This window comes from Xyrauchen texanus, chromosome 15 (genome assembly GCF_025860055.1).
Source record: "Xyrauchen texanus isolate HMW12.3.18 chromosome 15, RBS_HiC_50CHRs, whole genome shotgun sequence".
NCBI lineage: Eukaryota > Metazoa > Chordata > Actinopteri > Cypriniformes > Catostomidae > Xyrauchen > Xyrauchen texanus.
In genome coordinates this window covers 30,440,811-30,462,383 of record NC_068290.1, presented here as the reverse complement: position 1 = coordinate 30,462,383, position 21,573 = coordinate 30,440,811, and the positions used below count along the sequence as shown (strand labels likewise).

At 37.6% G+C, this 21,573-nt stretch overlaps 2 protein-coding genes across 2 annotated transcripts; both read left to right on the top strand.

The window, feature by feature from the left end:
* Positions 1-4,251: 4,251 nt before the first annotated feature.
* LOC127655704 (C-type natriuretic peptide-like) lies at positions 4,252-7,109 on the top strand. The gene is made up of 3 exons (XM_052143642.1): positions 4,252-4,585; positions 5,462-5,695; positions 5,796-7,109. Exons 2-3 carry the CDS (start codon positions 5,597-5,599, stop codon positions 6,093-6,095), a joined length of 399 nt encoding a protein of 132 aa, XP_051999602.1. The 5' UTR covers positions 4,252-4,585; positions 5,462-5,596; the 3' UTR covers positions 6,096-7,109.
* Positions 7,110-11,327: 4,218 nt separating this feature from the next.
* LOC127655703 (glyceraldehyde-3-phosphate dehydrogenase-like) lies at positions 11,328-19,017 on the top strand. Its single transcript, XM_052143641.1, has 12 exons — positions 11,328-11,424; positions 12,068-12,113; positions 15,333-15,432; positions 15,520-15,626; positions 15,721-15,811; positions 15,934-16,049; positions 16,187-16,268; positions 16,482-16,633; positions 16,766-16,844; positions 17,086-17,169; positions 17,296-17,393; positions 18,711-19,017. Exons 2-12 carry the CDS (start codon positions 12,091-12,093, stop codon positions 18,778-18,780), a joined length of 1,002 nt encoding a protein of 333 aa, XP_051999601.1. The 5' UTR covers positions 11,328-11,424; positions 12,068-12,090; the 3' UTR covers positions 18,781-19,017.
* The last annotated feature ends 2,556 nt before the right edge of the window (positions 19,018-21,573 follow it).

The window sequence follows — 21,573 nt, the reverse complement described above, 5'->3', positions numbered from 1 at the left end:
TGCATGAAATACATGACCACACACTTTTAGGCATCAGGGACACCTATTCTTTTATCAGAAACTTGTCACTTCCAGTTATTGCCACTAATAAGGAGGTGTAGGACAGATATTTTTCAAAAAGTACCAGAAGAACTAACCTTGTGCTGGGCTGTGTGTAGCACCTGCTGCTCTGCATATTCTTCAAAAGGATCCCAGCTTTAGAAACAAGCTGCTCATGATTAGGTCCCAGATCATTTTAGCACCAATTGTATAATGAACCTGTCACAATGTAAACGAAAACTGCAAAGAGGCTGCTATTGAAGGATGGGGGTAGCACAAACGATACTGGACCCAACAGAAAACCTGAAGCTTTTGTGTCGGCGCAGCAAAGTCCTTTTAATAATTTCACATGTAAAGAGGGTGTTTACGAATAAATCTTAAATGAATATTCCAAGTCCAATACAAGTTAAGATCAATCAATATTTGTGTCATTATTTAGATTACCACAAAAAATTATTTCTATTCACCCCTCGTTTATTAAAAAAATTACAGTAAGCCACACTAAAATCACATTTATTATGGTAACTTTTTGTGGCTTTACTTTTGAAGCAATGTATATTTTAGCGTTTAAAGACTGGTCCTATGACTTCTATTGTAAGTCCCTTACTGTAACTGTGAGTTTTGGCTTGTTTTAAAATAAAGGATGTAAGAGTCTAAATAATTTTTTGTTGTAATCAACATTATATTACAAATGCTTTTAGTTGAGCTTAACTTGTATTGAACTCTGAACATTTCTTTAAAAGGTGTTTAATTCTAAGTGTCAGAGAGAGCATGCAAAATTATGGGGGGAAAAAATTATTATTGTTAAAAAAAAACATTATGGAACCACTTACATTAAAAAGGTGGATTTTAATTTGTCTGATATCTGTAATATACATAATTAGATCTTGTAAATGGCTCTGTTGCTAGGCTCCTGCTGGATGGGTTGCTAGTGGCAGCAGCTGGCTGGATAAACCTGCGATCCTTCACTGTGTGAGAAACTCAGACAGGGTAAACAACTGTAAAAGCACTGGCTTCAAGCTGATCAAACACAAGTGCCCCTCTTTGGATTCTGATACTTATACGAAGCCAGGGAAACATCTGGCTTGTGGTTGTGTGGTTTGATTGAAATGTTCATGTTAGACCATTATTGTGGTAGACACAAGCATTGCTGTTTCAGAGATGCTCTGAGTTGTCTGGCCATAACATTTTAACACTTGTCAAAGTCGCACAGGTCTTTATTCCTACCCATTTCTCCTGCATGTAACACGTTGACTACAAGAAATGTTTTTCGCTTACTATCTAATCTACCCAGACCTTGACATGTGTCCTTGTTAGAAGATGATCAATGTTATTCGCTTCACATGTAAGTGGTCATAATCTTTTGCTCATTTTATATACATGCATACGTGCCATAAAATTAGTGGGCATGCTGTAATTAACAGTTGTGGAAAATCTGGAGTTTTCCAGTAGACTGTTTTAAAAATAGGATCAAATGGGCAGATTCAAATAATATCAAGCTTTATTAGCAACAGGGCAGTGAATATAATTTTGGAGGCCTTAAGCAGATTTTCAAAATGGTCATCCTACCTTCACATACACTTAATAAAACACACCCAACTTCAATGACTAAGCAACCATAAACTGAGCAAACAAACTACTAATTGTAGATTAGCACAGGTATAACTGCTTCAGAAGTACACATTTTAACTATTCAAACACACCAATCACATGCACAAATTAAGATTGAACTAATACAATTCCAAGACTTTGCAAACGAAGAAGAAAGAAGTGATGACATAACCGATATTACAGCTTAATTTTCTGTTAAAGCATAGTTTTATGTAAAGCTGCTTTGAAATTATGTGTGTTGTGAAAAGTGCTACAATCTATTTACTACTTAAAACTTTTTGGCACCATTCAGAATAAACTCTAGAGACTGTTGTGAGTGAAAATCCCAGGAGATCAGCAGTTACAGAAATACTCAAACCAGCCAGTCTGGCACCAACAATCATGCCACAGTCGAAATCACTAAGATCACATTTTTCTCTCATTCTGATGGTTGATGTGAACATTAACTGAAGCTCCTGACTCATATCTGCATGATTTTATGCATTGCACTGCTGCCATACTATTGGCTGATAGATAATTGCATGAATAAGAAGGTGTACAGGTGTTCCTAATATAATGGTCAGTGAGTGTATATACACTCACCTAAAAGATTATTAGGAACACCATACTAATACTGTGTTTGACCCCCTTTCGCCTTCAGAACTGCCTTAATTCTACGTGGCATTGATTCAACAAGGTGCTGAAAGCATTCTTTAGAAATGTTGGCCCATATTGATAGGATAGCATCTTGCAGTTGATGGAGATTTGTGGGATGCACATCCAGGGCACGAGGCTCCAGTTCCACCACATCCCACAGATGCTCTATTGGGTTGAGATCTGGTGACTGTGGGGGCCATATTAGTACAGTGAACTCATTGTCATGTTCAAGAAACCAATTTGAAATGATTCGAGCTTTGTGACATGGTGCATTATCCTGCTGGAAGTAGCTATCAGAGGATGGGTACATGGTGGCCATAAAGGGATGGACATGGTCAGAAACAATGCTCAGGTAGGCCGTGGCATTTAAACGATGCCCAATTGGCACTTAGGAGCCTAAAGTGTGCCAAGAAAACATCCCCCACACCATTACACCACCACCACCAGCCTGCACAGTGGTAACAAGGCATGATGGATCCATGTTCTCATTCTGTTTACGCCAAATTCTGACTCTACCATCGGAATGTCTCAACAGAAATCGAGACTCATCAGACCAGGCAACATTTTTCCAGTCTTCAACTGTCCAATTTTGGTGAGCTCTTGCAAATTGTAGCCTCTTTTTCCTATTTGTAGTGGAGATGAGTGGTACCCGGTGGGGTCTTCTGCTGTTGTAGCCCATCCGCCTCAAGGTTGTGCGTGTTGTGGCTTCACAAATGCTTTGCTGCATACCTCGGTTGTAACGAGTGGTTATTTCAGGCAAAGTTGCTCTTCTATCAGCTTGAATCAGTCGGCCCATTCTCCTCTGACCTCTAGCATCAACAAGGCATTTTCGCCCACAGGACTGCCGCATACTGGATGTTTTTCCCTTTTCACACCATTCTTTGTAAACCCTAGAAATGGTTGTGCGTGAAAATCCCAGTAACTGAGCAGATTGTGAAATACTCAGACCGGCCCGTCTGGCACCAACAACCATGCCACGCTCAAAATTGCTTAAATCACCTTTCTTTCCCATTCTGACATTCAGTTTGGAGTTCAGGAGATTGTCTTGATCAGGACCACGCTCCTAAATGCATTGAAGCAACTGCCATGTGATTGGTTGATTAGATAATTGCATTAATGAGAAATTGAACAGGTGTTCCTAATAATCCTTTAGGTGAGTGTATATATAAATAAATATACAGTATATATGCATACATGTTTTTTTTATTACGTAATATACAGTATATACAAAAATAGTCTGTTGAAAGTTCCCATTGGGGGTGTGTGTGTGCGTGCGCTGGCTCTTATATTGTGTTCATGAGGCCAGAGGGGAGCAGTAAGCAGATGGCACTGGCAGACTGTGATGGCATTCAAAGAGGGAGACAGAGAGAGAGAGAGAGATTGAAAGAAAGAAAAGACGCAAATATATTTCTCACTGAAGAGGATTAATGAGGGAAAAATATGGATTATGTGCAAACAACTTCAATGTTTCATGCACAATAAGTGGCTTTAAAAGCAAATGTGTGTATTCGTAACATGGCAGTCAAAACTTGTGTATTACAATGCAATAAATGTCTCTTTCCTCTCCAAACAGACATTGATAGCTCTATATATCTCCTTGAGTTAAGTCCACTTAGGATGTGTTGGCATCCTTTCAACAGACACAAGATTCTTCCAGCCTGTGGTGCTTTTGGCAGCCAAAGTTGCACCTTGCAAACAGAAGGATGCGAGGAGTCAAGGGATGAATGAGGAAAGAAGAAAGGAAGGATGAGATCATTTAAAGTAGAGGGTGAAGGGGACAACACCTGGTTGTGGTGCCCCGTTTTCATGTCACGACTTTTAGTTTTGCTGTGTGCTTGCGTATGATGTCATATTCCAGGCAGAAGGTGACATCCCCCTGCTTGATCACCCAGACAACGTCAAACACCCCATGATACCTCTGACATCACCCAAGGGACATCAAGATAATAAGGTACATTTCTGTGTGTGTAAGGAAGAGAGAATAGGATGGAAAAGAGGTGTGTGCGCGTGTGAGTGTGGGTGTGCTATGAGTGGGGGGTGGGAGGGCAGGGGAAGTAAAGCATATAAAGACACCTCATCCTTACACATGAGGTACTATTAACACACTGACCCAGCTCATGCAAACACACACTGACATACAAGCACCATTAAATCAAATTCATGCACTCAGAGAGAGGGAAGGGAAAGACAGGGATTCTCCTAGCAGGTGCCAAAAACTGAGTGAGACGAGAGCGAGAAAGTGGGATGGAGCACGACTAAAACACTCGTAACGTTTTAGAAGACACTTGAACTATCTTTGGTGAGTAAAACTATTCTTCTCTTTTAAAACCTTTTTTTTTTTTTTTTTGTAGATCCTGCAGTACAACCTAATGACTCCTAATTAATATCAGTTATATTCTGGAATATATTATTGCAAGAACTTTATAAATATAAATATGATTGGTAAATCTCATGAAATCTGTCAAGGTCATATCAAAAGAAAGAAATAAGTTATTTTGCTAACAGAAAATGAAGGCTATTTTTGGACCATTCAGATTTGCATAACAATTAAGTACAATTTCCTCAATATTCACATTATATTCCAAAATACTTACCTTTTTGCAATTAAACAAATAAAATGCATTCTCACTGCAATGTAAAAAAACAATAACAATATTATTTAAATTATAAAGTTTTTATACATCATGGTTATATTTAATGTACCATCTTTGTTGTAATTTAAGCTGAATAAATGTAAAAAAAAAATCAACAAAAAAAAATCATTGCATTATAGTATTTTTTACTGTCATACAGGAAAAAAAATACTGTACTATACTAATTTGAATATAATGGGAGTTACAATAATGAGAAAGAAAAAAACCTCAAAAGTAAAACATCTAGACACATAGTGGTAATGACATTTATTTGTTTTTGTTTGATTTTTTAACAGATGAGATGTCACAATGAAAAACATCTTAATGGTTCTAAAAATACATTTTCATGAGATTCTCCCAAACACTGTTTTAGTGTATTCTAAGGCACATGATGCTCATTTATTTTCAACCTGATTCTGATCATTTGAATGATATCTGTGCAGCTGAATGTTTAATTCCTGTTCCACAGTGCAACTAACCTTTCTCTGTGTTTTGTGTGTTTCTTTGTATGTACTCTGTATTTTCCTCTATGTTTTATGCAGAATGTTTAGGTGTTTGTATTTCCATGCGTTTCTCTACTCCGTCTGTATTTGAGTGTGTTCATCTAAATCCGTTCAGCTAAATCTGTCCATACCGGCTTGCATTAGAGGTGTATCTGGGCCAATATCATTTGCACAATGCTGTGCTCCTCTGTATTTGTGGTGCTTCTAGTCCTGCTGGCACATCCGGTGCCTGGACATGCCCGAGCCCTGCACACCCCTGACAAAGCCATGCAGGTGAGCTTCCTCACAGTGTGTGTCCTTACATTTTAAGTAATAAATAGAAAGGAGCCTGTAATTAAAACATATTTCCTGTCACTACAATGCTCTTTCAAAGGTCATCGAGCAGTTTCTTGAGCGCTACAATGACCTTTTAAACCTTGATGATCTTGAGAACCTCACAAGTGACCAATCAGAAGAGCCCATGCAGTCCTTCAGTTCTGGGTTGAAGGTCGCAGAGTACCCCAAGTGGATCAACGTACCTGTGCAGAGTGAGAATGCCTGGCTCCGCCTCTTGAAGGGGGCTTTGGCAAATCAGAAGCAAGCTCCACCAGATCGGATGCGGAGGGGTTGGAATCGAGGCTGTTTTGGCCTGAAATTAGACCGGATTGGCTCTATGAGTGGGCTCGGGTGCTAATAATGGACTGAGAGATGGACCAAGAAGATAAGATGACTGTTGTCCTGCTTAGCTTTAGGTAGTGGTCATCACCAAACTCTGGTCTGGTATGGGAGTCGGACACCGTGAAAAGAGTTGTACAAACTAGGTGGACAAATTAATTATATGGTGTATCTCAATATTCATATTTGCTACACTGGATTTGGAGTGACATGTTGTTTCACTGTAATTGTATATTTATTTCATAATGAAGCTAGTAAGAATGAAGTATTTTACCTAGTAGATGAGTTACAATGAGCTTCGTTTTGATATTCTGCTATTAGTGAGCAAATATCTTAAAATTATAGAAATTCCAGTTTTTAGAAGTTTTAAGGAAAATGCATGATTTACAAAGTACCTCTCACATTACATTTCTGTATATTTTGCATGAATAAAATTTTTCCTAAATCATTTGTTTCTTTTTGCACCCTGCATGTATCTCAATTGCTTTTGCTTTGGAGAACTCCTGTTCTGAAGATCTGACTCCATAAAAAGTTCTCAACCCAGGGTGTCTTCCACCAGTTACTACAAGCCTATTTTTTTCTCAGGATCTATTTCTACACATCAAGTTAATCTCAAACACTGAGGCAAAGATGCATAGCATCTTAATTAGCTATTTAACAAGGACACTGGCTGACACACATCACATGGAAAGTGATAAGGATAGTAAGGAATTTAATAATTGTTCATCTGAGTTTCGCACCTTGAGGTCTGGCTAATAATAATATGATGTATTAAAAAATATCCAACAAATACAGAATATAAACAGTCTTTTCAATTATGATATATTTTCTTTCTATGACACTGAGGTGGTATTTTGTAGTGTTACATACATCCACAAGCACTGACTCAATGTTTTGAATGATCTTGTGAACTGCATGAAAAATCCCTTTTACATTTCTTGCCTCTATATCTTCTCACTGGGATTTGTTTTTGTAGGTGTTGGGATTATAATCATGTTTGAAAAATCGTTCCTATGTACAGGAATAAAATCTAACAGCTTGAATCATAAATGAAAGCATCTTTCCCGTGTATGAGAATTCTAAGTGTGAACCACAAGTTGAACATACATGTCGTGTAAGAATTTTTAAATGAACCATGTTCAAAATAATTTGATCAGTTAGACTGTAATGAAACTAATCAAATAAGCAAAGAGCAGATACGAGCAGTCCTGTCCCCTCATCTTAGAAATAAGGCTTAAACTTTATAATAGAAACAGAAAATAAATTTTCTGTATGTACAGAAAATAGTTTTCTGTACATACAATGTCTTTTTCATTACCTATTAGCATTCTAAGGTACAGTAAAAATGATTGGGCTCAAACATGTGGTTGAAACGTATTGTGTTCTATGTTAAATTGTGAGGATGCTTTTTAGCTTCTGCTCTTCCTATGGTGATGAAATCAAAAAGACCAAAACAGAAAGATGGTTTCCTGCTTTATAATAATGAGGGAGAGTTTTTGATTATCATGGGTCAAACCTACAGTGTTTTTACACTTTTTATCTACTACCAAGATACCAATCGATTGAGAAAACGGTAAAAGGACTGGAGGAGCACTGGTTAAAGGGATAGTCACCCAAAAACTACAAATCTCTCTTCATTTACCCACCCTCATGCCATACCAGATGTGTATTACTTTCTTCTGCTGAACACAAATTTGTGTTCAAATTCAGAAGAATATTTCAGCTCTGTTGGTCCATACAATGCAAATGAATGGTTACCAGTGGTGGACGAAATACACATACCATGTACTTGAGTTAAAGTAAAGATACTCAAGGTAAAATATTACTCAAGTAAAAGTAGAAGTGCTGCCTTTAAACATTCACTTGAGTAAAAGTACAAAAGTATTTGCCTTCAAATGTACTTAAGTATCCAAGTACTATGATTTTTTATGGCCATAATGTCCTATTATAATTTGTCACAAGACTCTTGCTTAACTCAGTCTACATGAAGACTAATGTCACTCTTGGCACACCAATCTATTAATAAAATGACATTAATTAGTCAGATGTATATATATATATATATATATATATATATATATATATATATATTCTATGTTATGGGAGCAGCCAATTTCCTCCAAAATTAAACACAAAAACGTATTAATGCAGTGTTTCTGCTACTCCCCAGAAAAAAAATGCTATTATATGCAAGTCATTTTAAAGTCAACATAATAAGCAATGTACATTATGCGTCAATATTTACCGATAATTGCTGCAATAATAGCTGCTGCTCTCTGTCCCGCTTAAAATCATTGGCAACGCAATTTGTTTGGAACTATTGAGAGCTACACGAATCACGTGACCGCGCGGCGGCGAGATCACTGTCGCAACCGTCTATGTTCGCAACTCTCATATTTAACGCCTCTGGGGTGCGTTTCCCATACAACGAAGGAAACGCACCCCAGAGGCGTTAGGAAGGAGAGTTTACAGTTGAATATTGATCTGTTTCTCACCCACATATCACTTCTGAGGAAATTGATTTAACCACTGGAGTCATATGGATTACATTTATGCTGCCTTTATGTGCTTTTTGAATCTTCAGAGTTTTGATCACCATTCACTTGCATTGTAAGTACCTGCAGAGCTGTAATATTCTTCTAAAAAACTTAAACATCTGGGATGACATGAAGGTGAGTAAATGATGAAAGAGTTTTCATTTTCATGTGAACCATCCTTTTAAAGGGATTTTAACCCTTTAATGAAATGTGGGTAACAGTCTTAGCTGCATGTTTTGCATTTGACCACAAGAAAGCACTATATCATGAGACTCGAGACACTAGACTTGTCTAGGTAGTTTGCACATTAGTCATTATGAGAATCTGGACTCTGAGCTGTACAGCTTGTAATCTAACTAGACTGCTTCATGGTCAGCAGTTAATGTATAACACACTCACAAACCTATGAACAGGGCAAGTAAATTATAATGCAAACAAGAGACCAGAGTTAAAACATCCTCAGGAGCTTGGGCAAATATTTTGGCTTAAGAACCCCAGAAATCTAGGGACAGACATGCTATTTCTGTATGTAAGGGCTGCGTTTAAAAGCTTGTCTGATTCGGTCTGAATCATGTGAAGCAGTCGTCACAGTGCGAAGTGGCTTTGTGCAGGTCACTCCACAGGAGCACAAGATAGCTATAGTGGAAAGGGTGTGAGGTCAGCCTACGAGTCTTTGTGTATTTTTAGCCTGACCCTGGCGACACTCCAGCACATTCTCTCTGCTGGTGGGGGAGAAGATAGCAGGGGTATACACTTTTTAGAGGGTCAGTTGCTGAGCAATCTCAATCTGTGCAGAAAGCTTGAAAAGAGATTGTTCTATGAACATAAAAGTAAGTGCACTCTTACACTTCAGCATTTAGTAAGGATGTTTAATGAGTCATGATTATAGAGTGAGGTGGTAACCTTACAAGCTATCCTATTCCATTTCAACATCTTGTGACGAATGCAGTGTGACCTTCTATTCCTCTCTTTGACCTCAGAACTATCAAAGGAAGCCTAAAGGCAGAAGGATTACAGGAGCGGTCATGGCAGTCCAGACTTGTCTAGACTGCAACCATAGATGATATTTAACACCTGAGAGAGAATAATGAAATGTTAAATGGATAATTTATAAAAAATAAATAATATTCTGTCATCATTTACTCACTCTTATGATGTTCCAAACCTGTTTGTCTTTCTTTTTTCGGTGGAACACACAATGAAGCAGAATATGATTGACTTCCTCAGTCACTATTTACTTTTATTGAGCAGAAAAATGCAATGAAAGTGAATGGTGACAAAGACTAACATTCAGCCTATAACATCTTTTTGGTTTCACAGAAGAAAGTCATATGGGTTTGGAACATTGTGACAATGAGTAAATGATACTGGAATTTCATGTATGCTCAAATTAGTAGTCATTCATCTTTGTAAATGTTACAGATTAAACTTAAAAATAAAAGTGCAGATTTACTGTGGAACATTGCTCTATAACAACTAATTCCCATTTAGTATGAATCTATCTTATAACGTGTCCTTGTACAATGATGGAGCATCTACTCTCCTGAATCGTGTCAATGTTAATTACTTGGATAACCCTATGATTAATTGCAACAAAAAAGGAAGAGACAGCTACATTTAAAGTAATTAATACAATGCTAAATTTGACAGATAACAAAAAGATTATAATGTGATGATGTACTCTGTGATGAAATGCAATATGCAAATTTTTTTAACCTATGCAATTATTCACAATTGTTCTACACAGTCACTCACAGAAAGTTTGTTCTTTTTCAGGAAAGCACTTGATGGTGTCCATTTGACAATGTTAACTTTCTTTTTTTGTAACGATAACACAATATCTGGCTTGTATCTCAAATGAAAGTCGTCATATGATCAAACCATATGTTATTCAAAACCTGTATGACTTTCTTCTGTGGAACACAATGGGAGATGTTAGGAAGAATGACAGACTCAATCACCATTCACTTTCATTGTGTGGAAGATGCAATAATAATAATAATAATAATAAAAACTAAATAAAAACACGCACTAAAAGTGAATGGTGACTGAGGCTGTCAGTCCCTTACATTCTGCCAAACATCAATGCGCATGTGCTAGTAAATGATGCGATAGGAAAAAGGCAATGGATTGCCTACCAGTGTGTGAGAGTTAAAAACATATGGATTCTGGGATGAAGAGACAGCTGAGTACAAGGGAAGGGTCATGGTCTTTCTGTAAATGTCACACACTCACGATGAGGGCGATTTGATCCCTTGCTCCATCCCTCTCTCAGTCAGAGCCAGTTACAGTTAGAAGGTCAGGGAGGATCAGCATATGCTCCCATTTCTTGCTTTAAAGAGTGTCTTAGTTAGCAACTTAGTATTCACAAACATATTTGATCTAAAATGGCTCAAAGAGCACTAATTGGAGGGTCGGCACATCTGCAAAAAACAGCAGTGAATGCACTGGGTTGGAAGAAGGAATTAACACTAAAGAGTTTTCACAACATAGGCCTGGCCCATTCCTGAGGACACAAAACCTTATTCTATCAACTGTTCAGCTGCTTTCCAAAAACGACAAATTAAGTAACATATGTTATCAAATATAATACAGATTTTTATACAAAGCACTTGCTGGTAGCTTGACTGCAACATTATTGTTATTTAAAGGATGCATTTGACCTTGACATTATAAGGGGGCGGGCAATTATGTCCTAAAGTCCAAGGGGGCGTGGCCGACACTTTTCGCAGCAGATATAAATTAACCTCGTGCCAGTTGTCTGCCCTACTCACATCAAGTACCAAGACGGACAGAGGCTTCTCAAAAACGGTAAACGAACGTTCATACCAGATTTAGTGTAACTTCAGATCCTAGAATGAAATTCTTCATAATTTAGACATGTAGTTTGTTCATACACAAATGTTATTCACAGAACTCATACAGTTGTTTATGAATGGAATGCACCGTTCTCACAACGTGTGGAAGTTTATTGGCACGAAGTTGCAAGAAAGTTATCTTTCAGTGCTGATAAAGTTGTTTATGCTAAAAACTAAAGTTGGGAGTTTTAAGTGGTTTTTGAAAGTGCACATCTATTAATATATAATTAAAACGTGTACACAAAAATATATTGTGTACACGTAACATGCAGGTGTTTTATGAAAGTGAAACCCTTTGAACGTAAGGATGGCAGATTAACAAAGCTTAAGACATCTAAAATGCACACGCACTATGTGACTAAGATATCAACTCTGCTCGCACTCAACCTGTTGTACTTTGTTCTCTGATCTGTAATGAGTCACGCAACATTTTGTGTTTTGTTGGTGTTAAATTATTCACTTCAATTATTTTGATTTGATATTATTAGGCTTTCTGCTCTTTATCACTTTTGTTTTGTAATACAAAATAGAGGCATTTAAGCATCCAGTTTGTGTAAAACGGTGCATTTATTTATTTATTTATTTTCTTTCCCCAGAGGACAAAACCAAATCAGGCATCATGGTTAAAGTTGGTATCAATGGGTAAGAAAGTTAACTTCATCCTAAGTTTGACAACTGAGAAAGGTACTTTGTTTACTTTGAAAACACTATAGACAGATTTTCTTGGTGCCATATATATTTTTTGATAGGAATGGATATGATGCTGTGAGGGATGGATACATTTTTATTTTTATTTTTTTTATTTTTCAGTGGGTTGAACGAAGTTGGTGTGGTCTTTTAAAGGAACTTTTGAAAACTTTAATTTCAGCAAACCAAAAGACTAAAATTAGATTTGATTAGGACTTCTATAAAGTTCATGCCATTTATAGACCCTTAAGTCCCTCTCACGGCCTCCTTTTCTTGCCTGTAAAATTGTGGAATATGGTCAATTCTAGCCATTTTTCCACTTCCCATTTTATAAATGAGGTGTATCCCGACATGGCAATTATTTCCAAGAGAATCCGTCAGTATGTGTTTTGGTATGTTTTGTGGCCTGCTCATTGATCCAGAAAAATGAGTGAATAGAGGGGTGTGTCGGCCGCAGGCCACGTGAGCCAGTTCTATTGGGATTGTGCTATTGCTGGGCATGCTTCAATGATGTCATCTGATGTCAAATAATGGCACATTTTGTCTGTGTACTTCTGCCTCTTAGTGTCCACTTTTCTCTCCACTTTCTAAGTTTGCTTAAGAGTCTGTTTGCTACAATTTCATTCACGGAGTGCAGTGCAACGCCCCTACAGCCCAAGTTCACATCTAAAATGTCTGATCTCTCCCTGCCATGGGAGACCCCAAGCACCAGCTTTAACTTTTCAAAGGCTTGTGCTGGTATGCAATTGGAAATCTGATCCTTGGATGAACCATACGGGGTGCATGCATTCACATTCATGCATGCACAGGTAGGCCTAATTTCACAACATCCTTTAGTGCTTATCAAGAGTAGTGGGTTTGGGAGATCAGCGCTGTTCTTTGATCCACATGCTTGAACCAGCTGAGCAAGGTCTTTTAGTTAACTCAACCCTGAGATTTACCTTCTGGATAGAAAAGAGCCCTTCCAGAGTGCTGTTTGCTTCTGCTTTTCAGTTTAAGGCATTGGTTTGCCGTGATTCTGTAGAAGTCGTGTTTTTGTGTGTTGTTTATTTATTTATTTATTTTTATTAAAACCCTCTTTAACCTCCATCTTTTGTAGAAGTGTCTCATGGAAGTTTGCTTTAAAGGGTAACTAAACCCTAAACCAACTTTTTTTAATGATCTGTAAGCATGGTGCTTTATTAGTACTGGTCATTGATTCAAGTAATTTTTTGGACGTTTGTGTATAAAGTGTTTTAATTCTACAATATATGGTGTAAAAACGTCTGAGTGCTGCCCTCTTCAGGTTGAACAGTGGCTACTGCAGTTGAATCTTCCTATTGGCTGTTGTGGTACTTCGTGACGTAAGCAGGATCCAGCTCACCACGCCAGATTCATGTACATGTCGTCTTGCGACCGTGTGAGGAATAATAATAACAGAGTCTGACAGCAGCTGTCAATTAATCCGTCACTACGAGTCTCAGGTGCCCCCCGCACTCGGTTCGTTCCCTCTATCCCCTCCAGGGTCTGCCCACTTCCAGCATTTTCAAATATTTCTAGTGGGTGGAGTCAGACTCTGAGCAGGTGTTTAGTTACCCTTTAAGTGTACTCCGTAGGTACCATGCCCCTCTTGAGTATTTCATCAAGTATGGTTACTCTTTGAATGTAATCTGTTACAAATACAGTTTACTTGATAAAAATGTAATGTGTAGCTTTATCCGCTTACCTCAAAGTAATGTAATCCGATTACGTTTCGTTTTGATGATTCACATATGTGACCTTGAGGTAAAGTCAAGAGAAAAGCAATGTGTTCTTGATGACTTAATCATGCCTTTTGAATGCAAACAGTGTTTGAATTGAGTGATGTAGCTATATGTATTAGAAACTGGGACTGTGCTTCCTTGGAATACCGAATGTTAAAATGTAGAATGACTGCATTTTTAACCAAAGCAGGTGATCTGTTACAGAGATGTTTATTTCCAAGCAAATGCAGTTAGATCAGATGCACAGAATTGCCTTTTAACATTAAAATCTGACTGGATATACCTCATTCAAAAACACTACAAATTTGAATTTGGCCATATATTGCAGTTGGTATGTAGACTAATTGGCATTGACCGTTTATTGACTTCTGACTGCAGGCTATCATTATTAATGCAATGACTCATGATTCACAGTCAAACATCACCAGCTAATCCTAGGGGGAGGGTGGGTGTCTGTGATCTCTTTAAGGAATTGATCAAAATAGACATTTTAAAAAAAATAGAAATTTTTTTTATTTATATAAACTTGACCCAAAACCATAAAGAATAACACTGCTGTTGGCTACTAGCTCATTTACTATTGCCTTTCTGAATAAACAAAGTTTAAAAGCTAACTCCACTGGTCAAACAGTCTGTCATTGGCCTGTTACTCAACCTTTACTGATTTAATGCAAATGTTGAAGTGACTTAACCATATGTGTTGTCGGGGGTCGGTAGACACATTGGCGACGTGATATGGAAGAGGATTTGTCTTTTGTATCTGCCACTTGTGAAGCTGTGCTATGGCTCAAAATAGCTCACAATGTCAGCTGGAGGCATACATGGATTCTGTATCGGGCGTGTCTTAAAAGCTTTGACCAACTAAATCACTTGTTTGCCTTTTGTGTTTGGCATCTGCATCAGCATCTGACAAGACAAAAATTTGCAATGATTGTAAAAGCTAAACCTTAATTTTAAAAGGCAAAGTACTTCAATATTAGGAAGTGTATATACTGTTTTTGGTGAAGGGGGAGTGGCCTAATTGTCCTCTTGACCTGTGGGTCATAAAGAGGAGTTAGTCACAGGGCTTTTTTTGGGGATGGAAGTAGTTTTTGTACTTTTGAAATGGGGCACTTGTGCCATCTAGTGGATGAGATTTCTACAAAGCTTATTGGTTCAGTGTTGAGCATCATGTAGATTCATTTGAGACTATTTATATAGATTCTGGTAATGATGCTTAATCTTGAGTTGAGCTTTTGACCGTGATTTTATTGCTTCGTACTGCCATTTGCTTAAACTGCTTTAGTATCACCATGTGAGAACTTATGTGGGTGTGCTGCGTAAACTATAGCCTATGTGGGTGTGCTGCGTAAACTATAGCCTATATAGGTGTACTATTTTATGTACATACAACAAATGGTTTTAAAATGAATCCTCTGCTGCTCTGTCTTAGATTTGGCCGCATTGGTCGTCTGGTGACCCGTGCTGCTGTCCAATCCAAGAAAGTGGAGATTGTGGCCATCAATGACCCATTCATCGACCTTGATTACATGGTGAGTCTTCCTATTGATTTAACTTTAACACATTGGTTTGCATGACAAATTCATGCATATACAACTTGCCTCCCCTCTCTTTCACAGGTTTACATGTTCATGTATGACTCCACCCATGGAAAGTACAAGGGTGAGGTTAAAGCCGAAGGTGGCAAGTTGATAATCGACGGTCATGCTATCCAAGTCTTCAGCGAGTAAGTTATTTCCCTAGAAAAGCTACTGCATACAGAATTCTGTGCTGCATGTATAGAGACCCACTCATGATCTATTCTCCACATGTCCATGCAGGAGGGATCCAGCCAACATCAAATGGGGTGATGCAGGTGCTGACTATGTTGTGGAGTCCACAGGTGTCTTCACTACCATTGAGAAGGCTTCTGTATGTGATCATGGTCCTCCTAATTTGCTGTCAGGCATAAAGTCTTGCTCCATGTCAGAGATACTTGTACACAAAAATGAGAATTGTCATTTACAAATTTGAACTTTGTGCTCTCTTGTTAGGCTCACCTTAAGGGTGGTGCCAAGAGGGTCATCATCTCTGCCCCCAGTGCTGATGCCCCCATGTTTGTCATGGGTGTCAACCATGAGAAATATGATAATTCCCTTAAAGTTGTCAGGTAGGGATCTGTAGGATCGTGCTGCACAAGTTAATCAGTAATTCTTTACTACACCCCCTTCAGGACAGGGTTAATATTAAACTTGTTCTAAAAGTCTTGTATGACTGACCAGTATAACTTTTTTTTTTTTTTTTAAGCAATGCATCATGCACTACCAACTGTCTGGCTCCCTTGGCCAAGGTCATCAATGATAACTTCGGCATTGTTGAGGGTCTTATGGTAAGATTTAATAATTTCAGTAAATCAATTCAATTTCAGACCCAAGTGATTTTATGACCTGACAATGTTTCCCAGTCTGTTCCATTTTCTTTGTCAAGCGCTGCACTTAAATTGTATTGAAGCACGTCAAATGATACATGTAAATGCACAAGTTATTGTTTTATAACCTTTTCCAGAACAAGAACTCACCCTACCACCCCAAATCTCTTTCAGAGCACTGTTCATGCTATCACCGCCACACAGAAGACCGTTGACGGGCCCTCTGGAAAGCTCTGGCGGGATGGTCGTGGTGCCAGTCAGAACATTATTCCTGCTTCCACTGGTGCTGCAAAGGCTGTGGGCAAAGTCATTCCTGAGCTCAATGGGTCAGTACCAACTTTCTATCCCTCAGAAATGAAGTCTTAAGAACACTTAGTTTTCCAGGGCATTCATTTCATTAATTGTTTCCCAAAGCTCCGGTCCGAACATACACTAATGCTTTGTGCTTCCTGTTGCAGCAAGCTTACTGGTATGGCCTTCCGTGTCCCAACCCCCAATGTGTCTGTGGTGGATCTGACCGTCCGCCTTGAGAAACCAGTGAGTTAATTGCCAAACCTGCATGAATGAGTAGCTCCAGTAGAATTGTTCATCTAATTCAGGATTAAAATTGGATTCAAGAAGGAACATTTTAACACTACTATATTTTTATATTTACATTTAGATGTGTCCTGAAGGGTTACTGTACAACTTCTGCCTCTTGTAATCTGTATTTGATTCAGTCCTTTTTGAGGATGTCCTCCTTACTCTGAAAATGACTGGTTTGTCTCCCTGCAATTAGGCTAAGTATGATGACATTAAGAAAGTGGTCAAGGCTGCAGCTGATGGACCCATGAAGGGCATTCTTGGATACACTGATCACCAGGTGTGTACATCAGTTAATTGCATTAAAGTGTTCCTGATTTTGTGGTGCAATTTTTGGAGCCTCTTTACAGACTTGTCACTTCACGTGGCTACAGTGAAGTACAGTTTAGCTTTCTGCTATCTGCAGGTGGTGTCCACTGACTTCAATGGAGATTGCCGCTCATCCATCTTTGATGCTGGTGCTGGCATTGCCCTCAATGATCACTTTGTCAAACTGGTCACGTGGTAAGGCTGAGTGGTCTTGGAGAATTTTAGGCTATGTTTGAAAGTGCGTGTGCACATGGGTCAGTCCGTCCTGCTGTTATTTATATATATTTTGCCATTGTTGCGATGGACCTTCACAGAACTAATTTTCACCTGTAGCAGCATAAACCTAGCAAGCTACAATACATGCCTGATTAATAAAAAAAAACTAGGTGAATAAAACTAGTCGCTGCTACTGTGATTTGGACTTTCAAGTACAGCTGCAGAGTGACCACAAATGTGTTAGGGATGTGTGATACCACTTCGATCTGATATGAAGTACTTTTTAGGCCAATATCTTTTGCGAATACAATTTAATAACTTAAAAATAGGACTAAGCAGAAAAGGATTAGGCTGCTTTTTGTTTACCTCTTTAAAAAATGGTAAGCATAGCCACATCCACAAAATTAACCATATATAGAGCTACTGTTACAATAGGGATACTACAGTAATGCTGTAGCAAAACCATGGTCCGTTGTATCAACCTTGGTTACTGCAAAACAACATGGTTACTGGTCTTGTTAATACAATATTACTACAGTAAATCCATGGAGTTTTCATAAGGGTATCACTTATTAACTAGGATTAAAGATCATTATACAAATATAAGATCATTTTAACGCCTGAACTTTAAGACCATAAAAATGGTCACAAGCCTAGAAGTAATGTCTAGGTTTGTCATTGACACTGCTCCCTCTTTGAACGAGTGCTGACAAGGCGTGAGTGCTGTCTGACTGCTTATGTATTTTAGCATTTAGGAGCATCAAGATGAGCGGAAGGAAAAAATGGTTCTAATGCCATGCAACTATTGTTTCCACTTCGGATACATTAATCATGATATCTAAAGATCACTAGTTTAAAAACCAAACCAAAAAAAACACTTGTCAATATTTATCGATATTCTTTACCACATAAGTATCGATCAGTCCATCCCTAAGATGTGTATCTGTTGGTTTTTCCTGAATGTGTAATGGTGGATTTTCTTAACTATTGAAGCAAATTGGAACTTTGTTACTGTCTTCCATGCACTTTCATAAGTGTAAGTTCTGCATTCTGAACCCAGAAATGTGAAGTCTAAATATGCAGTGATAAAATGTTTAAAGCAGTTTTATTCTATGTCCATGCTCTGTTGCATATTTAATCAGCAAAGCCCAGTTATCTTTTGAAATGTCTTATGTTAGTGCAATGTTAATTGGTTTAAGTTCATGTATTGCAGTGAAAATTAAAAGTGTAGTGCGTTACTGCTTTTATATTTTTCTCCCCCCAAACGGCACTGATTAATTCCACTTTCTCCTGTAGGTATGACAACGAGTTTGGTTACAGCAACCGTGTTTGTGACCTGATGGCACACATGGCCTCCAAGGAGTGAATGTGACCTTTTTTTGCTTTTTGTACATGACCCACCATTCTGCCATCTGATTGGATGTGTGCTTCACGTATGCCTGGAAGGAAATTACATGCTTTATTTGAAGACCAATATTATTTTTTTTTTTTTATATATATATGAAAATGCTCGTGTTTGTGAGATTTAAAATGGATGTTGACTTCAAAAGGCATTTCTGTCAGCTTACAACCAGTGATGGAATAAAGTCCTCTGAGAAATTGAGATGAGTTTGTTTTATACTGTATCTAGCTCTAGCGTCATGCTTGTTGGATTGGAGCACTTCAATTATCATCCCTGTAAGTGTATTGCAATCCATTTTTGCTGGCCTACTAATTGTATGCAGCTGTGTAAATTATATTTCAAGGCTGTGTTGAGGGTTTAACATTCAACTTTAGACCATGTTGTGGTAGACCAGTAGGTGAGGATTAAAAGCATGAATTGTCTTTCAAATGGACATCAGTGAGTGCATACAAATGCAATTTATTAAACCATCTTATTCAAAATCTGACAATTCAATGTTTGCATGAGATTTAGAATTGTTTGCTGCTTTTTACAGCCGATCATAAATTTGCACGCACATTACACTTGCGCACATTGGATAAGCCTGAACAATAAAAATGGCAAATCCGGGAAATGGGCAAAATCTAGGTGTGCCACTAAGTTTATGCCTAAAATGTGAATGACCTTGCCTCTGTAAAAGGAAACTACTTAAAAGCATTTACATGAGCCTGTGCTGCATGCACCCTATAAGCACCGTTAGTGTTTGTGTCTGTAAACTTGCTCGCACATGGCTGCATTAAAGGTCAGGGTTGATTTGCTTTGACCGTTTATTTGTGTAAGACAATTCTGCTTAATATTGGAATTCAGTTATTTTGACGCAACATAGACGGGCATACTCAACACTTGTGCACATTGGATTACAATGCTGCTAAATGTGTTCACATGCATTGTGTAATTGATAATGGCCAAAAATCTAGACTTGCTGATCCTAAACCACCGATGACCTTACGCTGAAAGCAAACCTGTTTGCTTTATCTTACCACTGGTGGAAAGGGTTCTAATTTTTATTTTTTAAACATTTTACTCAAGTGAATCATTTGAGTACAAGTAGAAGCACTGAGAAATGACTTGTAAATAAGTTGTTTACCAAAGTAATTGCGTTACATGTTTATGAAAATTATACAGTGTATATACACTTCCATTTTTAGAACAGATTTTTGTTCTCGAAATAAATTGATGGTTCCCTTCAAGGATGCATTAAATTGATCAAATACTGTCAAAATCATTAACTGCAAATTATGGTTTGAAAATAGTTTTAAGTGGTATGTATTCAATTTATTTCACGGTCATCTATTCCTTAAAGCATTCAAAAGTGCTAATTTGGTACTCCAAACTTTTCTTAGAACAATTGAAAATGTTTGTGCTACAATGTGGAAATCACAATACAGTGGGTTTTTTCCACATTTGAGGTACAACTTGCGAGTCAATTTTTGGTTATAAAAATAGGCAAAAAGAGAATTCTCCTGAAATTCTATTTTCTCATGTATATTTAGAGAGGAAGGCTATTCCACATTCCAACCAAGATAGAGAGGGAAGTGGATGTTAAGATGCACAACAAAAAGACAAGTAAATGAGAAACTGACTCCTCACAGGTCCTAAACTAGCAGCTTCTAAATGCCAAAGACTTGCATTGCTGCAAGTGGATTAAAAAAAAATAAAAATTAATACAACATTTAAATAATTATAGCCATTTGTAACATTCTAAATTACACCAGGTGCTTTGTGACAAATACATTCCTTTTTCAGGTTTATTCTCATTCATGTATTGTGGTTAAGTTAACATACTATACAAAACTAATATAATGCAAAGTCATAGAGGAAATTTAACCTATATGGTATTGCAGCAGTTATCCAGATATGGAAGCAAACTTAAATCCTACATGGCACTATTGGCTATCTAAGGTATTTCAGTTTGTAATAGACATGGTAGCAAGTAAACACGATTTCCCCAAATATATGTCAAACTGCATTGTGCTAATGTTTTACACAGTTAAAATCTTCTAAATTCTGTCATGTACACATTGGAATATTGACTTACATTGAATTTACATTTTATGCATATCCAAATTAAAATAATTCTAGTGTGCTTTGAGATGTGGGCACTAATAGGTCAAGCTATCAAAGAAACAATGAGATGGATTGTTCACAAACATCACTAGAAAGGGACATAAATCAATATACAGATGGACAAATGGAATGTGCCATTCTGACTTTTTCAGTTCATTGTTTTCTTTTGTGCTGTTTTCAAGGACATGAATAATAATGAGGTCATAATGCTTTGTAGAATTGCTGAAACTGAATTTAAATGAACGGCAAAACCAAGGATCTCCATGTGCTCATGTCTTTGTTATTCAGAATATAATATGCTGATTACCAGGTATGCAGAAATATTTCAATGGCTATGAAGCATGAAAATGTTTTTCAGAGTAAATGTTTAACCAGAATATAGACCTCAATCAGAAAATGATATCCTTGTAAACATGGTCACTGTTCCTGAGAAAACATTTCCACATGCTTTACTGGACCTGGTTTGTTGATCAGTGCAAGGGCCATCAATTTATATTAAAACATTTTTTATATTAAAATATTAAAATGACAGTAAGTCATTTTAATATTTTTAAACCTCACACTGTTTTCAATTTAATATACATACCCTTTTCTGTTGTGTGGACACTGAGCACTCATGTACTCATCTAAGCTCTATATTGCATTCTCTTT

Excerpts from the sequence above, each read along its gene's own strand:
- LOC127655704 (XM_052143642.1), top strand. The coding sequence starts at position 5,597 with ATGCTGTGCTCCTCTGTATTTGTGGTGCTTCTAGTCCTGCTGGCACAT. Across the intron at positions 5,696-5,795 it reads CCCCTGACAAAGCCATGCAG|GTCATCGAGCAGTTTCTTGA; the intron begins GTGAGCTTCCTC and ends GCTCTTTCAAAG.
- LOC127655703 (XM_052143641.1), top strand. The coding sequence starts at position 12,091 with ATGGTTAAAGTTGGTATCAATGG. Across the intron at positions 16,269-16,481 it reads GCATTGTTGAGGGTCTTATG|AGCACTGTTCATGCTATCAC; the intron begins GTAAGATTTAAT and ends AATCTCTTTCAG. Across the intron at positions 17,394-18,710 it reads TTTGTCAAACTGGTCACGTG|GTATGACAACGAGTTTGGTT; the intron begins GTAAGGCTGAGT and ends TTTCTCCTGTAG.